We start from the raw sequence: 17,388 nt of genomic DNA on the forward strand, positions 1-17,388 counted from the left end.
ACCTAGCGATCGCAACCTTTTATTTAATCCGTCCAAAACCTCACAGAGAAAAGAGAATATAGCATTTTCAGTTGTTAAACCATTTCTAAAACCAAACTGTACATTTGACAGCAAATTATGTGAATTTAAATGCTCCAGTAACCTTGTATGTACAACCCTCTCGATAACTTTAGCAAACACCGATGGCATAGAAATAAGTCTAAAATTGTCAACATTATCAATGTCTCCCTTTTTATAAAGTGGCTTCACTACCGAGTACTTTAATCGGTCAGGAAACCGACCACTCCTAAAGGAAAAGTTACAGATATGGCTGAGAACTGGGCTAACATACATTGAACAATACTTCGGTATTCTGCTAGACACCCCGTCATATCCATGAGAGTTCTTGGTCTTTAGTGATTTAATTATTAACTCAATCTCCCTCTTGTCAGTATTATGGAGGAGCATTTCAGGTAACAGTCTCGGAACACTTTTTCTAAGAGCGCTATATGATTCCCTGTTGGGACTAGGTTTCTATTTAATTCACCTGCTATATTCAGAAAGTGATTATTAAATACTGTACATATATGCGACTTATCAGTAACACGGACATTCCCACTACGCACTGGTTCTATATCCTCGACCTGTCTCTGCAGACCAGCAACTTCCCTTACGACTGACCATATGGTTTTAATTTTATCCTGAGACTTAGCTATTCTATCTGCATACCACATACTTTTTGTCTTCCTAATAACATTTTTAAGCACCTTACAATACTGTTTGTAATGGGCTGCTGCATTTAGATTTTGACTGTTTCTAACGTTTTGATATAATTGCCACTTTGTTCTACAAGATATTCTTATCCCTCTAGTCAGCCACCCAGGCTGCCTGTTTGTGCTAGTACCCTGTTTTAAACGTTCGAACGGAAAGCAACTTTCAAAGAGCACGAGAAAAGTCTTGAGAAAAGCATTATATTTATCGTCTACTGTATCAGCGCTATAAACATCTTGCCACTCTTGTTCCTTTATAAGGTTTACAAAGGTCTCTACAGCAACTGGATCAGCTTTCCTGAACAGCTGATGACTATATTTAACACGTGTTGCAGCACAAAAATCTTTTAAAGTTAAAATTTGTGCATCATGATCTGAAAGGCCATTCACCATTTTGCTAACAGAATGCCCTTCCAGTAATGAGGAATGAACAAAAATGTTGTCTATGGTTGTTCTACCGTTCCCTTGCACTCTCGTTGGAAAGAATACGGTTTGCATAAGATTATATGAATTAAAGAGGTCTACCAGCATCCTCTTCCTTGCACAATCACTTATACAATTAATATTGAAGTCACCACATATAACTAACTTTTTGTATTTCCTATAAAGTGATCCAAGAACCTCCTCTAGCTTTAACAAAAATGTTGTGAAATCGGAGTCTGGGGATCTATAAATAACAACAGTTAGAAGTTTAGCTCCGTTAAATTTAACCACACCTGCACAACATTCGAACACCTTTTCAGTGCAGTACTTTGAAACATCAATTGACTCAAATGGGATGCCGTTTTTCACATACATGGCTACTCCCCCACACCGCAAAGAGCTCCTCGAAAAGCTGCCAGCCAACCTGTATCCTGGTAAAGGAAGCCTCTGAGTTATCTCCTTATTTAAGAAGTGTTCAGATATACCAATAATTTCAGAGTCAACATCTATAAGCAGTTCACTAACTTTGTCTCTAATACCTTGTATATTTTGATGAAATATACTGATTCCTTCATTACTCGGATACCTAAGCTTTGTCAAAAGTGATTCCCTTGTTAGAGAAACTTCCCTTAAGCAGGAATACCTATCAGCTGACTTCAATCGAAAAAGGTGCAGCTCTAACACCCACTACTGCAGGAATTTTCCCATGAGTGATCCCACCAACCCCACCTATGCTGTCACCTATAAGCTTTGCCAACCTCCCTTCCCATACCTGTTGAGGTGCAGGCCATGTCTAGTGAAACCCGTCCTGCTGATAGACTCCACCGACACCACTGAAGTGTGACCCATCCTTTCTGTCATCAGCGCACCCCCAAGTCTCATGTTATTACACCTGACGGCTGTATTAATATGAGGCAGATCGTGACGCTGAAACAGTTCCACGAAATGCACATTCGTGTTTCCAGTCTGAGTGGCTATCTTTTCCAGGTCACCATCTATGTTATACTCCCCATCCCTACCAATTTATATGATCATTCCACTTCAAATCGTTCCGCACGCATACTCCCAGATATTTCACAGAAGTAACTGCTACCAATGTTTGTTCCGCTATCATATAATCATACAATAAAGGAGCCTTCTTTCTATGTATTCGCAATACATTACATTTGTCTATGTTAAGGGTCAGTTGCCACTCCCTGCACCAAGTGCCTATCCGCTGCAGATCTTCCTGCATTTCGCTGCAATTTTCTAATGCTGCAACTTCTCTGTATACTGCAGCATCATCCGCGAAAAGCCTCATGGAACTTCCGACACTATCTACTAGCTCATTTATATACATTGTGAAAATCAATGGTCCCATAACACTCCCCTGTGGCACGCCAGAGGTTACCTTAACGTCTGTAGACGTCTCTCCATTGAGAACAACATACTGTGTTCTGTTTGCTAAAAACTCTTCAATCCAGCCACACAGCTGGTCTGATATTCCGTAGGCTCTTACTTTGTTTGTCAGGCGACAGTGCGGAACTGTATCGTACGCCTTCCGGAAGTCAAGGAAAATAGAATCTACCTGGGAGCCTGTATCTAATATTTTCTGGGTCTCATGAACAAACAAAGCGAGTTGGGTCTCACACGATCGCTGTTTCCGGATTCCATGTTGATTTCTACAGAGTAGATTCTGAGTTTCCAGAAACGACATGATACGCGAGCAAAAAACATGTTCTAAAATTCTACAACAGATCGACGTCAGAGATATAGGTCTATAGTTTTGCGCTTCTGCTCGACGACCCTTCTTCAAGACTGGGACTACCTGTGCTCTTTTCCAATCATTTGGAACCTTCCGTTCCTCTAGAGACTTGCGGTACACGGCTGTTAGAAGGGGGGCAAGCTCTTTCGCGTACTCTGTGTAGAATCGAATGGGTATCCCGTCAGGTCCAGTGGACTTTCCTCTGTTGAGTGATTCCAGTTGCTTTTCTATTCCTTGGACACTTATTTCGATGTCAACCATTTTTTCGTTTGTGCGAGGATTTTGAGAAGGAACTGCAGTGCGGTCTTCCTCTATGAAACAGCTTTGGAAAAAGTTGTTTAGTATTTCAGCTTTACGCGTGTCATCCTCTGTTTCAATGCCATCATCATCCCGGAGTGTCTGGATATTCAGTTTCGAGCGACTTACTGTTTTAACGTAAGACCAGAACTTCCTAGGATTTTCTGTCAAGTCGGAACATAGAATTTTACTTTCGAATTCACTGAACGCTTCACGCATAGCCTTCCTTACGCTAACTTTGACATCGTTTAGCATCTGTTTGTCTGAGAGGTTTTGGCTGCGTTTAAACTTGCAGTGAAGCTCTCTTTGCTTTCGCAGTAGTTTCCTAACTTTGTTCTTGAGCCACAGTGGGTTTTTCCCGTCCCTCTCTGTTTTACTCGGCACGTATCTGTCTAAAACGCATTTTACGATTGCCTTGAAATTTTTCCATAAACACTCAACATTGTCAGTGTCGGAACAGAAATTTTCGTTTTGATCTGTTAGGTAGTCTGAAATCTGCCTTCTATTACTCTTCCTAAACAGATAAATCTTCCTCCCTTTTTTTATATTCCTGTTTACTTCCATATTCAGGGATGCTGCAACGGCCTTATGATCACTGATTTCCTGTTCTGCGCTTACAGAGTCGAAAAGTTTGGGTCTGTTTGTTATCAGTAGGTCCAAGATGTTACCTCCAAGAGTCGGTTCTCTGTTTAATTGCTCGAGACAATTTTCGGATAGTGCACTCAGTTTTATGTCACTCGATGCTCTGTCCCTACCACCCGTCCTAAACATCTGAGTGTCCCAGTCTATATCTGGTAAATTGAAATCTCCACCTAAGACTATAACATACTGAGAAAATTTATGTGAAATGTATTCCAGATTTTCTCTTAGTTGTTCTGCCACTAATGCTGCTGAGTCGGGAGGTCGGTAAAATGAGCCAATTATTAACCTAGATCGGTTGTTGAGTGTAACCTCCACCCATAATAATTCACAGGAACTATCCACTTCTATTTCACTACTGGATAAACTACTACTAACAGCGACAAACACGCCACCACCGGTTGCATGCAATCTATCCTTTCTAAGCATCGTCTGTGCCTTTGTAAAAATATCGGCAGAATTTATCTCTGGCTCAAGCCAGCTTTTCGTACCTATAACGATTTCAGCTTCGGTGCTTTCTATCAGCACTTGAAGTTCCGGTACTTTACCGATGCACCTCCGATTACAATACCGATTTCTGCTTGGTGCCCGCATGTCCTGACTTTGCCCCTCACCCTTTGAGGCTGTTGCCCTTTCTGTACTTGCCCAAGGCCATCAAACCTAAAAAACCGCCCAGTCCACGCCACACAACCCCAGCTACCCGTGTAGCCGCCTGCTGTGTGTAGTGGACTCCTGACCTATCCAGCGGAACCCGAAACCCCACCACCCTATGGCGCAAATCGAGGACTCTGCAGCCCACACGGTCGCAGAACAGTCTCAGCCTCTGATTCAGACCCTCCACTCGGCTCTGTACCAAAAGTCCGCAGTCAGTTCTGTCGACGATGCTGCAGATGGTGAGCTCTGCTTTCATCCCGCTAGCGAGACTGGCAGTCTTCACCAAATCAGATAGCCGCCGGAAGCCAGAGAGGATTTCCTCCGATCCATAGCGACACACATCATTGGTGCCGACATGAGCGACCACCTGCAGATGGGTGCACCCTGTACCCTTCATGGCATCCGGAAGGACCCTTTCCCCATCAGGAATGACTACCCCCGGTATGCAGACGGAGTGCACATTGATTTTCTTCCCCTCTCTTGCTGCCATATCCCTAAGGGGCCCCATTACGCGCCTGACGTTGGAGCTCCCAACTACCAGTAAGCCCACCCTCTGCGACCGCCCGGATCTTTCAGATTGAGGGGCAACCTCTGGAACAGGACACGCAGCCATGTCCGGCCGAAGATCAGTATCACGGAATATGCTGAAAAAAAAAGTAGTTCCACTTTCTACCACCAGCTGAAAATATGGCAATGAGAGCAGTCAGAATATGGCGTAGATGCTGGAAAATGGAGAAGCGATCAAAACATGATAACGGTAGTTTTGTCATGTTTATTAGGTACAGCATGTGTTCAGTATGGTCTGCCTACTCAGCAGCAAGCTGCACGCGTAATACGGCATGGCCGACAGCTGCTTGCAGTTTATCGGTGTCATCAGAGCGATATGTGGTCTATGCTACCCCTCAAATCGGGAAGAGTCCAGATACATCCCTGATAGATACGATCTTTCAGATATTACCACTTCCAGAAGTCACATGGATTTAGAGGGACGATTTAGAAGGCAACACATCTTGAAATCGCCTAGATATGGACCGGCCGAGGTGGCCGAGCAGTTCTAGGCCCTTCAGTCTGGAACCGCGCGACCGCTACGGTGGCAGGTTCGAATCCTGCCTCGGTCATGGATGTGTGTGATGTCCTCAAGTTAGTTGGGTTTAAGTGGTTCTAAGTTCTAGGGGACTGATGACCTCAGAAGTTAAGTCCCATAGTGCTCAGAGCCATTTGAACCAGTTGAACCAGCCTAGATATGATGAGGTCGTTAACAAAGGTTTCTCGAAGCAAATTTTTCGCATGGCAAGTGACTTGCGGTGTCCCCATCTTGCGTGAAAATGGTGGTGTGGAAACAGTTGCACATCTGGAATCATTTGTTGCACAAGACAAAGAATATTATCCGACATGTTATGCCTTTCCATGCGTGCCAAAGAATCTTGGGGGTTCATTTGGTGCCCTTTCTGAATCTTGTAGGGATAGCAGTGTAAATTGTTGTCCAAGGGAGAGACAATTCTCGTGACACAGCTCGAGCACTGGCTGCAGCATTTGAGGCAGGTGATGCGTGGTCGACTGTAGTTTCAGCAGTTTCAACTGCCTTGGAAATGGGACGCCTCCTTCTCATTGCTGAACCATCTAATTGATCTGTTTCTTCAGATTTATTGATCATATTCTTTAGCCCATTTATTGACATGGAGCTTCTTCGCAGCTGTTTCTGTCGGCGATATTCTCGGAATGCTGTTGCTGCCGTTCTAGTAAAACAACTTTATCAGCAGTGCACTGTCTTTCTTCTCAGTAACCACTGCATTTCGTACGAAAAACGTCAACCTTCTTGACGCTTTATACCAACAGTCACTCCCCTAAAAGAAAACAACTCGCATCACCAAGTGAGTAAACAGCTCACTGACATCAAAATAGGAAACATATCACATTCAGACTTCTTACAGCGTCATATTTTTACCAGGTGGCAGGAAACATGTCACTTTCAGACTTCTTACAGCGTCATGTTTTTACCAGGTGGCAGAAAGTGGAACTGTTATTTATTTCAGGCTACTGCGCGAGCGCACTGATTAATGAACCTGCCTACGATGTTTCAGTATCCTGGGACGTTTATAACCCGCACTGCTGTACACGGAACGCCGTCAGTTTAACTGTAACCACGCGGCACCTTGAGTCATAAAATGAGCTTGTTTACAACAAGACGAATATCCTCAAGGACAGTAGAACAAGACCTGAAGTGCCACAGACTCTCAGCTTGGCGACCGTTGTTGCTGCTTCTGTTGACGCACCAGCAGGGAAAACATCACCGACAGTATTGCGCACAACAACTCTGGACACAGGAGTGCCACCAAGCCGACATTTCAGACGAATCCTAGTTCTACGTACAGCACCACAGTAGTGCAGAGGCCCCTGGGAGAACTAGTGTTGCAGCTGGCCTGATTGTATCGGATGCCATTGGGTACACAACGCGATCACCTCTGATTTCTACAGTCGGTAGTTTGGGCAGCAACCGTTGCTGTTTTGACGTATTAATGCTGGTGGCTGTGCCGTATCTTCAGCATCTTCGTGCCGTTGTCTTTCAATAAGGTAAAGCCAGACCACATGCTGCACATTCTGTGTGACCGAACTCAACAGAGGATGTTCGAGTGTTGCTCATGCCAACGTGTTCTCCACATCCACCATTCACTGAAAACATCTCGTCACGAGTTACTGAGAGACTGGCGTGGCACCGCTCGCCATTCACTGTGACTAATGATCTGTGGCATGCAGTTGAAGCATCTTCGAATAACATATCCTTACCTATCTATGCGTATATTGACCGATGGCCAGTCAGTTTAGAGCCAATACTGATGCAGCGGATGTGGTAGCAATTTGTAGTCTATTTAGATCCTGCGCATCTGGAAATCACCCAAAATTTATTTACGTATTCTTCATGCAATACCGAATACAAGCAGAAAGTGAAATTTCATAAAACACAAACTTTCCCGTTGCTACAATTTTAGTGGCCTACAGTACATAATAATTACTGCATAAGAAGAACTTCACAAATATTCAGTCGGAGTTTCACAATATGTCAAAGTGGTGCAAACATTAGCAGCTAATTTTAAGTCTAAGGTCCGACTCTGTAGCTCAGTGGTCAATGTTTATGACTCCTGTGTGGAGAACCTGGGTTTGATTCCCTGTACTGCCAGCGATTTTTTTTCCTTGGTGGGAGGACTGGACTGGACTTTACTCAGCTTCGTGACGCAACTGAGGAGCTACTTCACTGAGAACAAATGGCTCTAATGGGAAACTGACAACAGGTGGGAGAACATAGCATTGACCCCATGCCTCTCCACACCGCACCCGAATGACGCCATTGGCAGAGGGTGACACGGCGGCCAATCGATACTGAATGGCTAGTGCGGCTCGGTACTGGTTTAAATGCACAGTAATATAAAACAGTGCATTTCTCTAAACAAAAAAAGTTATATCCTACGGCTGCACTATCAATGAGTGGTAAGTGGATGTGATGATGATGATGATGATAATGATATTTGATCTGGGGCCCTCAACAGCGCGGTCATCAGCGGTGTTATTGGTTTTGATCATGCGAAACTCGGTATTTCGGTAGGAGGATTGGGGGGGGGGGGGGGGGGATGCGGGGAGGAGGTGATACGATTTTTGTCCCCACAGACCAAGTTGATTATAATGTATTAAAATCCTATCAACTATAAAAACCACTTTTATGGTACACTAAACTATACTACGTAAAATAGATGAATTAAAAAACTAAACTGCATAGCTGAACTATTCACTCACAGCTCGTTGAACTCCTCTGACAGTTATCGGTCAACTTATATAAATACTTGACTGTAACAGTAATTATAAGACTTCGTTGTTATGTGATCTCTTACGGTAATCAGACGTACAGTAGTAGGTGGTAGACTTTCATTCATGGTAAGATATTGGGAAAATGCAAGAAATCAGTGCAACAACACTCGTCCAACACATCATAGAATATTACTTAATTGTGCTTAACATATGCGGAAAGAGCCAATAGGACATTTGGAATACACATACTTACACAGATTTGCTTGAGCCACGGGACATCGTCACGCAATTGCTGAAATAAATGGAATGTCAAACGTATCGAGATAGATACCAGCTATCCTTTGAAAGCCTAGTTACAAAATTTCAAGAACCAGTGTCAAGAGAAGAATCTAATAATGTACTAAAACCGCACATGTGTCGCAGACACACAGACCGCTAGGTTTAGAGTATTAACTTTTTGTTGCCTATACTATAAAAAACACATTAATTTCCTAGTGTTTCATGAATAACAGCAGTAAATAGTAACAAAACAACAGCGAACTTTTTGAGAATTTTAATTTTATTCTTTTTACCCTTTTACGAAGGTGGTACTTTTGAGTAACGTCTGACCTTCCAGTGGCTTACCGACCAACGGGTCTCAGTACAGCACTCTTCGTAAGTAAAGAATCCAAATGTGTTATGCAGAAAAGCTACAAATCAGTGAACATTAGGAAGGTAATTACACAGTTACCAAACTGATTTCAGCAAAAATATTTTTATTTTTGTTGCAGCAGACAAATACTCCAAGAAATAACCATTTTGAGTTTGGTCCATATTGAACCTTTCTTTCAGTACATACATTAATTATTCCACTGTTTACAGTAAAAGTGACAAAATTTGACTTTTCTTCCCTAATTTGACATCCTTTGGGACGAATTTCTTCCTTTTGATGCATTTATAGCCTTGTATCAAAAGCTGACTTGCAGCTCTGGGATTGATATGCTTTGAATTCATTTGTCCCAACAGTCCCTGAGCAACATTTTTCACAAACTCCAGAAGTGCAATCTTTTTATACATCTCACAGTACAATTCATAAGCAGTTACAAACACTTTCTGGGTCTTCTCCCCAGCGCATAATCAGATATAAGACTGTCAGTAAGGTTCAGAAATACTATATTACAACTGTAGTCTTTACAGCAGAAGAGCACTGAATGTTGATTTTAATGCCATCCTCCTGCTTTCTGGAGACAAATATCACTTCTGTTTCACGATAATTTTAAGCCAGATACACAGTTTTGTCGTCTTTCAACAAAGTGCCCTAATTCCAGAGGATGTCATCCTCTAATGAAAGTCACTTCTTTTCATTTCATCGGATGGTGAAAAGCCTGATGGGAAACTCACCCTATTTATCCTCATTACGTCACTAACGCCTTCAGCTTTCTAGCCATAAAACAGTACGTAAAAGGTTATCAAAGCTCATCCTGCTGTTTTTGCCCTAAAAATTCTTTTGAAAACTTAAACTACCCTAATGCACAATTTTCCAGTTCCCAGTCCAAACGTTCATTTCTCCCTTGATAAAAATCAAAGACAAGACTGTATCTTTTCACGTCTGCAATGCGCCATAGCTTTATACGGGTTTTACAAGGGTTGTACGATTCACCGAGTTTGTTCCTTTGAAAAAAGTTATTCAGTTATAATAGAGTTATCTACGTTTTCTCCATCTTCTGTCAATTTTAGTCTCAGTCACCTTTCTACTTTTGAGAGGGTTTTCATATAAGCAATCATTTATGCCTTGTTTTTCACATTTGTTTTCAATTTCAGGTAAACTAATTTCGAACTCGTTCTTTCAAAAACTGCATGGAAACCTAAAGCTTTTTCAAAAATCTCGTGAACCTGCAGGATAGAAGCATCATTTGCATCAATATCATTGTTTTTATCATCCCCTACTCTGGAACAACATCATAGTCTGGCAAATCTTTTAGAAGTGCTGTAACAGTTTCGTCGTCCGTTAGTATTGCCAGTGCCCAAAAAGCTGTGCTTCTCAGGGAATTAATATTTACAATAACGAGAATCGTGTTAACACCAAAAGAAGCCTTATCGTTATGCAACTAGATCGGCAAAACTAATAAAATACAGCGAAACATCTCAAAGAAAGCGACAAACCACGCTTGTGTTGCAGCTCACGAAAAATGCACATACGGCCAGACTGTACTCGAAAGTACATGTGGCTTTTAGCTTATTTTGTAAACACAAACTACAGATTTCACAAAGGAGTTGCAAAAATATGGCTCTGAGCACTATAGGACTTAACAGCTGAGGTCATCAGTCCCCTATAACTTAGAACTACTTAAACCTAACTAACCTAAAGACATCACACACATCCATGCCTGAGGCAGGATTCGAACCTGCGACCGTAGCGGTCGCGCGGTTCCAGACTAAAGCGCCTAGAACCGCTCGGCCACTCTGGCCGGCAAAGGAGTTGCACAAGAAGAAAATAGAAACTAAGCTCCATTTTATTTGTGCTAGTAAACACAAAAACAGCTAACAGTTGTGTGACAGTAAACAAAACAAATACGATCACTCCAAAGAAAACCTCCAGCTGTCACTAAAGCCTATACGAACATACTGTTTGACTAGCAAACGAGATCTGAAAGGCGGTGAGGTATTTCAAACTCAACATAAACATGCTCTTATGTGTCAACAGCCCAACACACCCCGACAAACCTTAACACATGGCGCAATGAACAGTATCCTCTACTACATATCTGACAGTCGTTTGCAGAGTGTAGATGTAAATTTACACGTAGATGCTTATATAGGTCATCAAGTCGGCTGTGAAATACAGACTTACTGTGTTCTGTTTAAGTATTGGACAAGATAAAGTTTTAAAATTCATTTTCAGACATAGTAAACACACGTATCTCGCACTGGCCGGAATGTTTTGCGAAGCATGAATGTCGTTTCTTGGATCAATTGATTTTCTGATTTATGACGTGATAGCTAGTACACATCTAACTTTACGTACATAATGCAGTAAACCGGCATAGTTAAATCGATGTGACTCTGTCTTACATTTAACCAGATATTCATCCTAAATCTTGTATAAAATATGTAAATAAACATTTGTTAACACAACTGACAAATATTGCAACTAGACTAAATATCATATTAATAGTGTTACAAAACTGTTACCAATAAAGGCAAAAGAAATGAACAACAATATTTTATTATTTGAGAGAACATGTGTTTATGCCGACGAATAGCGGTAATAACAGAGTAGTAAATAATGTTTTTCACGCTCTCTAATATACCATTAAACATTGATTTATTCATTATTTTTCGGTATATCAGATCACAAGGGAGAACATCCAGAGTGTAGAACAAATGAAAGTTTATATGAGAAAAAAATAAATCGGTGCACACATGAAGAATGAGGAAACAGCAGAGAAAACAGAATACAAGAATATACAACTGATGGCATTAGATTGAATACTTTAAAGTAATACACAGAAAGCGGAAAATGGAGGGGGAACAAAAAAATAACACCAATGAGACAGCAGAAAATTCTTCCTTCGGTATTATAGTGAAGGATTTTCCTTCATTATAATATAAATTGCTTCTATGATTTCACTCTTAAGTGTAGCATATCACTATATCACTTTTACTGACTTGAAATGATATTATATAATCCACAATAGCTAAGGATAATACTCGATAGACTGTACATTCTTACCAAATACAATGACACATTGTATCGAAAGTAACGGTGTCCCACTACTAATCGATACCAAGCTTGTTTGACTGGCGACATTTTCAGTATACATGAAAAATTAAATCATTTATTCAAACCGTGCCTGCAAATCGATCAGCATTTTTAGGTAGTTTTTGGAGTAAAAATCATGTGCAGGTATTTTTAATTTGTTCTGTCAGCATTGCACTATCATGTCACGCGATGTTTGTGGTACAGTTGTCAATAAGAGAACGATCACTGTGTCCAGGTACCCGTCTTACGCAAAGAACAACCTGGTGAGCATCGTTGCACCGCTGATTCCCACTCCAATCCTGCACTTCCTGATGACAGGCTACACTCCTCTAACTCCACCATCAGAGGTAAGTCATATTTGTGTCAAACTGAATTCTTCGTACTGTAAATCAGAGAAGTAATAAGTAACAGACAAAAAGAAACTTCATTTACCCAGCTTAATTCAATTTCCCAACTCACGTGGTGTAAACATTTGTGGTGTATCTGTCCATCTTCCCCAGTTACTGCTGTACTTCGATAGTGGTACAGTTCCTTATAGGTCTTCGTATATTTCTTCGAATTTTACTTAACTACAAGATGAAAATTTGTAGTAGACAGAATTTCATAGTTCTTTGGAGTTATAGATGAGATCTGCATTGAAATTTTCTGGCTGATCAAAGCTGGTTGCCGATTCAGGACTCGAACCTAAGGACTTCTCCCTTTCGCGGGCAAGTGCTCTAGCGGCAGAGCTATCCAGATACTCACAGCTCTACTTCCGCCATATGCGCAAGTCCTACCTTCCGAAGTGGCTCGCGATAGGCAAAGGTCCCGTGGTTCAAGTTCTGGGCCGGTACGCAATTTTAATCTTCCAGGCTGTTCCATATCAGCACACACTCTGCTGTAGAGTGAAACATTTATTCTGGAGATTTGTACTGGCTGACCCGCTAGAGCAATGGAAAATGGAAATGAGCTTTTGCCTTCACTGGCCGGGAGGCCTCTTGCGGGGCAGGTCCGGCCGCCTTGGTGCAGATCTTATTACATTCGGCGCCACATTGGGTGACCTGCGCGCCGGATGGGGATGAAATGATTATGAAGACAGCACGGCACCCAGTCTCTGAACGAAGAAAATCCATGACCCAGCCGGGAATCGAACCCGGGCCCGTAGGACGGCAATCCGTCATGCTGACCACTTTTTTTGTGTGTTTGGTCGTTGCGGACGTCACATGACATCCGTTCAAGTTCATTTGTTGACCCTTCCACTCTGTTTTTTTATTACAGAGGCCAACCAGCTCCCTGACCAAACACGCTGAACTACCGTGCCGGCGTCTGTTTCGACTCAGGCGAAAATTTTACTACGGATCATACAGAAAGCCTTGACAGCGAAGGAAATCAAATGGAAAATGAAAATTGTGATAGTGTGGAAGACACTCACTATTAAGAAACAGAGGTACTCCACATATATCTGCTAAGTTCGTTTTGAGTAAAGTCTGGAGCTCGCTAAAAAGATATAACAATCTTGTTCAACTCCACAGCACGACAGTAAGTCGTTCTTGTGTAATTTTTTTTTGTGAGGGGAACTCCTACTTGAGTTTTACACTACACTCTCCGCTAACTTTACTTGCTCTTTGGAATATCTGAGCTGAGATAGTTGTTTCTTTCGGCACATTAAGTATCAGCTGGAACGTGACAGAAACCTTTGATACTTCATTACGAAGACGGATTTTCACTCTAGGTGCTCGATATTTTTACGATTATTTTTGCGACGGTGAGTAACCCGTCGATTTCTCGGCAATGGTAAAGATTATAGATTTGACTGTAGAATACAAAGTGTGATAGCAAGGACATTGCGGAACAGGAACCAATGTAAAAGTTCAGTCTGACATGATTTGTTGTTTGCGTGGTTTCCCTAAATCATCCTGGAAATATACAAATCCTTCTGTCACACGACTTCATTTAAATTTGTGTTAATTAGCTGCTGTTCCACTATTAATATGCTGTATTCATTGTCTGGAAGCAGCTCAGTGTTTGGAATACGTAAGCTGAATAGTAGTCAGCGCAGCTGAACTGTCAGACTTTGTATCCTCCGACATGTAAAAGCTAGCCTTGAGCACCGTGTACCATTTTCAAAAATGGTTGTCCGAATATTCTTTCCTTCGGGTTCATGATGTATTCTGGTAGCTATACGTAAGTGTATATGCCACGCAATGATTTATACACTAATATTTTAACAACTTACGTACCGAAGAACATTACCCATTTTACTGGCCATCGGACGTCGTGTTACCATACGTTTTTACTGCGAGGTAAGTTAGTAAGATATCCTAGCTCAAGAAAACAACAATTACGGAAACATAATTTCCTTGCGTTAAATTTTTGTCAAAACAACGCGATTTTAATTATTTTTGAAGAGTGATTCTTGTTCTTAGTTTCGGTTATTGAAATTTGATGGATAGTGAAAGATGAAATTAAGCATTTACGCATAGCGTTTCCTCTTTCGTATTTAAGTCGCTGATATACTTGATATTGAGACATCTGACTTGAATAAACCAGCGTAACGTTTACTAGCAATAGTGATATCATATATTTTGTCGAAATTGATAACACTATCGGCTGTTCCGCTCAAAATATATTTTCTCACTAGGTAAAAGCTGTGCACTGTCCTTGTAATCACATGTTCTGCCATAACCAAAGCAAATATTTTGTCACCTACTTAGAAGGCAATATAGTGTCGTTGCTGGAAAATATTTTTAAAAGTTTTGTGACACTCATTCGCAGAGCCTCGGTTATAATGATCTCGAGCTCACCGGGGCGTTAACCTGTAACCTTACCTCTTTTTCCTCCTTTCCCCCTTGTACTTCACAGGAATAGTGAAACAGTCATTTGGAAAATAACTTGTTGTGTCTCCTCCTTAGTTGAGTGGTACCATGTGTAAGTGATGACGCAAATGCCGTTTCCATAGGGTTTTGTCAACGCAGAGATGCGACTACTCCACGGCGCCTCCTCCAAAGTGCTCAACAATGGACGTGTGAGCGGCCCCATCACCATCTCGCGATCTATCAGACAAGGGGGCGCGCTGTTGATGATACTTGAACGTCCTCGCTCTCGAGCCACTGCTCTGCGGGCTCCGGAATCGACTCCAAGGAATGACGATAAGGCACCACAAGTTTATCTGCGAAATACACGCGGATGTCCTAGTGTTTTTAGCACTGTCGGGCGACGAGACAAGAAAGTTTTGCATTCGACTAATTTGTATGGTATGGCTACGAGAAGGCGCACGAACATAGCGAAGTCGGGAGCTCTTGAGGCACCATTACAGCTGACAGACAAGATGATATACTTGGGAATTATCTTCACTACCGACTTTCGACGCACAGCCGCAGTAAGCTACAGACATCCTTTGCAAACCATTCGTACGAGTGTTCGAAGTCAGGGGTTTAAGGGCAGTAGAGATGATACAACGGATCACTTTTGCCAACACTTATCTAGCTTCTCGCATCCCTTAACTGGACCAAGGTCCTCCAATGTCGGTGGTGTTTTCGTGTCGAATCCTCGCGGTATTAGGATATTTTTTGATCACAGGGCTGCTTTTTAAAGTCGAGTATGAAACGCTCACCATCCCTAATGGTCGTGGAGTAATTGGGCTTGTGGCGATTTACGTAAGTACGATGATCAAGATGTGAACACGACAACAAAGACGTATGACGGCCACCTGGACAGAAGAACTGGCATCATCTTCTCGTTTGGCATCGGTGGCGGTGGCTCACATCCCATCACCACTTACCCACATATGGATCCTTTTCGTGCAACACAGTTACGTACATATGGAACTACCGAGTACCAGGACGGCAACAGCACTTGATACAAATCGTATCTTGACTCGTGGACGGTAAGTAATGGCGTAGAGAGGCGGCAACCAACAGTGACACGGTCAGTGGCGAGGGGTAAGTGAACCACGTACACCCTCATACAACGACGCGCGCACCGTGGTATCAGGTTATAAGTGGGAAATATGTGACACGTTCCAAGTTACATTCAGTTCACGTGACGGATACGTCGCTGTTGAAATGGCTCTGAGCACTATGGGACTTAACTTCTGAGCTCATCAGTCCCCTAGAACTTAGAACTACTTACACCTAACTAACCTAAGGACATCACTCACATCCATGCCCGAGGCAGGATTCGAACCTGCGACCGTAGCGGTCGCGCGGTTCCAGACTGAAGCCCCTAGAACCGCTCGGCCACCACGGCCGGCTACGTCGCTGTGTCCACAGTAGAATGTTATAGATGAAGATGAACATCGCCTGATAGGCGGACCTTCAGCGGCAGCGTGGTATTTGTTTCAAAAAATGGTCGCCTTCTTTCTCCGGATGGTGACGCAAGCAATAGAACCACAGCTACTACTTCTCCTATGTAAGACATATTTTCCCCAAAGGAAGACCATCGCAGTTACTTGGATTCGGGATCTAACTGTGCTTTTACCTCTTCCGGGAGGGCACTAAGAATGTGCTAGACTTTTGGGACTTACTACAAGAACGTCACTCACTGATTTTGCAAAATCCGATACATCGAACATATTACGCAATTTTTTAGAGATTGCTTCGTTTGATCCCCCACTCAGTTGAGGTGTACCGAGTAGGAGAATGTAAATACTACATGTGACTATTCCGAACAAGAAAGGGCCAGGACACTGGAGGCGATTCATCTTCATACGTGAAGACTTACCGGGCGCCAAGACGAGGGGAACGCACCCATGATGAGGAACGTCGTCTGTTATTGTTTTGTACTGAAAGAAGCAGTTTATGTTTATTGTCTGTTACACCATTTATGTGAAACAAAAAGTTGAAATAGTACACCTATTTGCGGTTTCCAGAAATATTTTGTTTTATAAACAACATCGTCTTATTTTCAAACAATAGCAATTTTTATTTCCTTTATCATTTTACCAGCAAAATTTTACTCATATATGAGGCATTTACTGTTGTAATTATTATTATTTTTTTGTTCTCTACAAGGAAGACTTTATTCCTTATTTCAAGAAGAGACCAATAAAAAGGAGGCAAAAAAGAAAAAGAAAACAGAAAAATGGTAAGATGACCGCTAGCGACAAGCGGAAAAAAGTGGTCAGCACGACAGACTACCATGCACCGGGTCCGGGTTCAATTCCCGGTCGGGTCGGGATTTTCTCCGATCGGGCACTAGGTGTTGTGTTGTCCTCATAACTGTTTCGTCATCTTCATCAAGAAGCAAGTCGCCCAATGTGGCGTTAAGTGAAAAACAGTTGCAACTCGACGACCGAACTTCCCCAGTTGGGAACTCCCGGCCGTCAATGTCAGACAATTGTTTTTTCGGTGAAATGAGTTGAT

The 17,388-nt window shown here is 42.2% G+C and overlaps 1 protein-coding gene across 1 annotated transcript in view; it reads left to right on the top strand.

Moving 5' to 3' along the window:
• Positions 1–17,388, top strand: part of LOC124594056 (tubulin gamma-1 chain-like) — an 87,413-nt gene that overhangs the window by 32,097 nt on the left and 37,928 nt on the right. The window contains exon 7 of the mRNA XM_047132405.1: positions 12,282–12,393. Coding sequence (XP_046988361.1) covers positions 12,282–12,393 — 112 coding nt within the window. The remainder of the gene's footprint in view (positions 1–12,281; positions 12,394–17,388) is intronic.

Source organism: Schistocerca americana, chromosome 2, assembly GCF_021461395.2.
Source record: "Schistocerca americana isolate TAMUIC-IGC-003095 chromosome 2, iqSchAmer2.1, whole genome shotgun sequence".
In the NCBI taxonomy this organism is placed as follows: domain Eukaryota; kingdom Metazoa; phylum Arthropoda; class Insecta; order Orthoptera; family Acrididae; genus Schistocerca; species Schistocerca americana.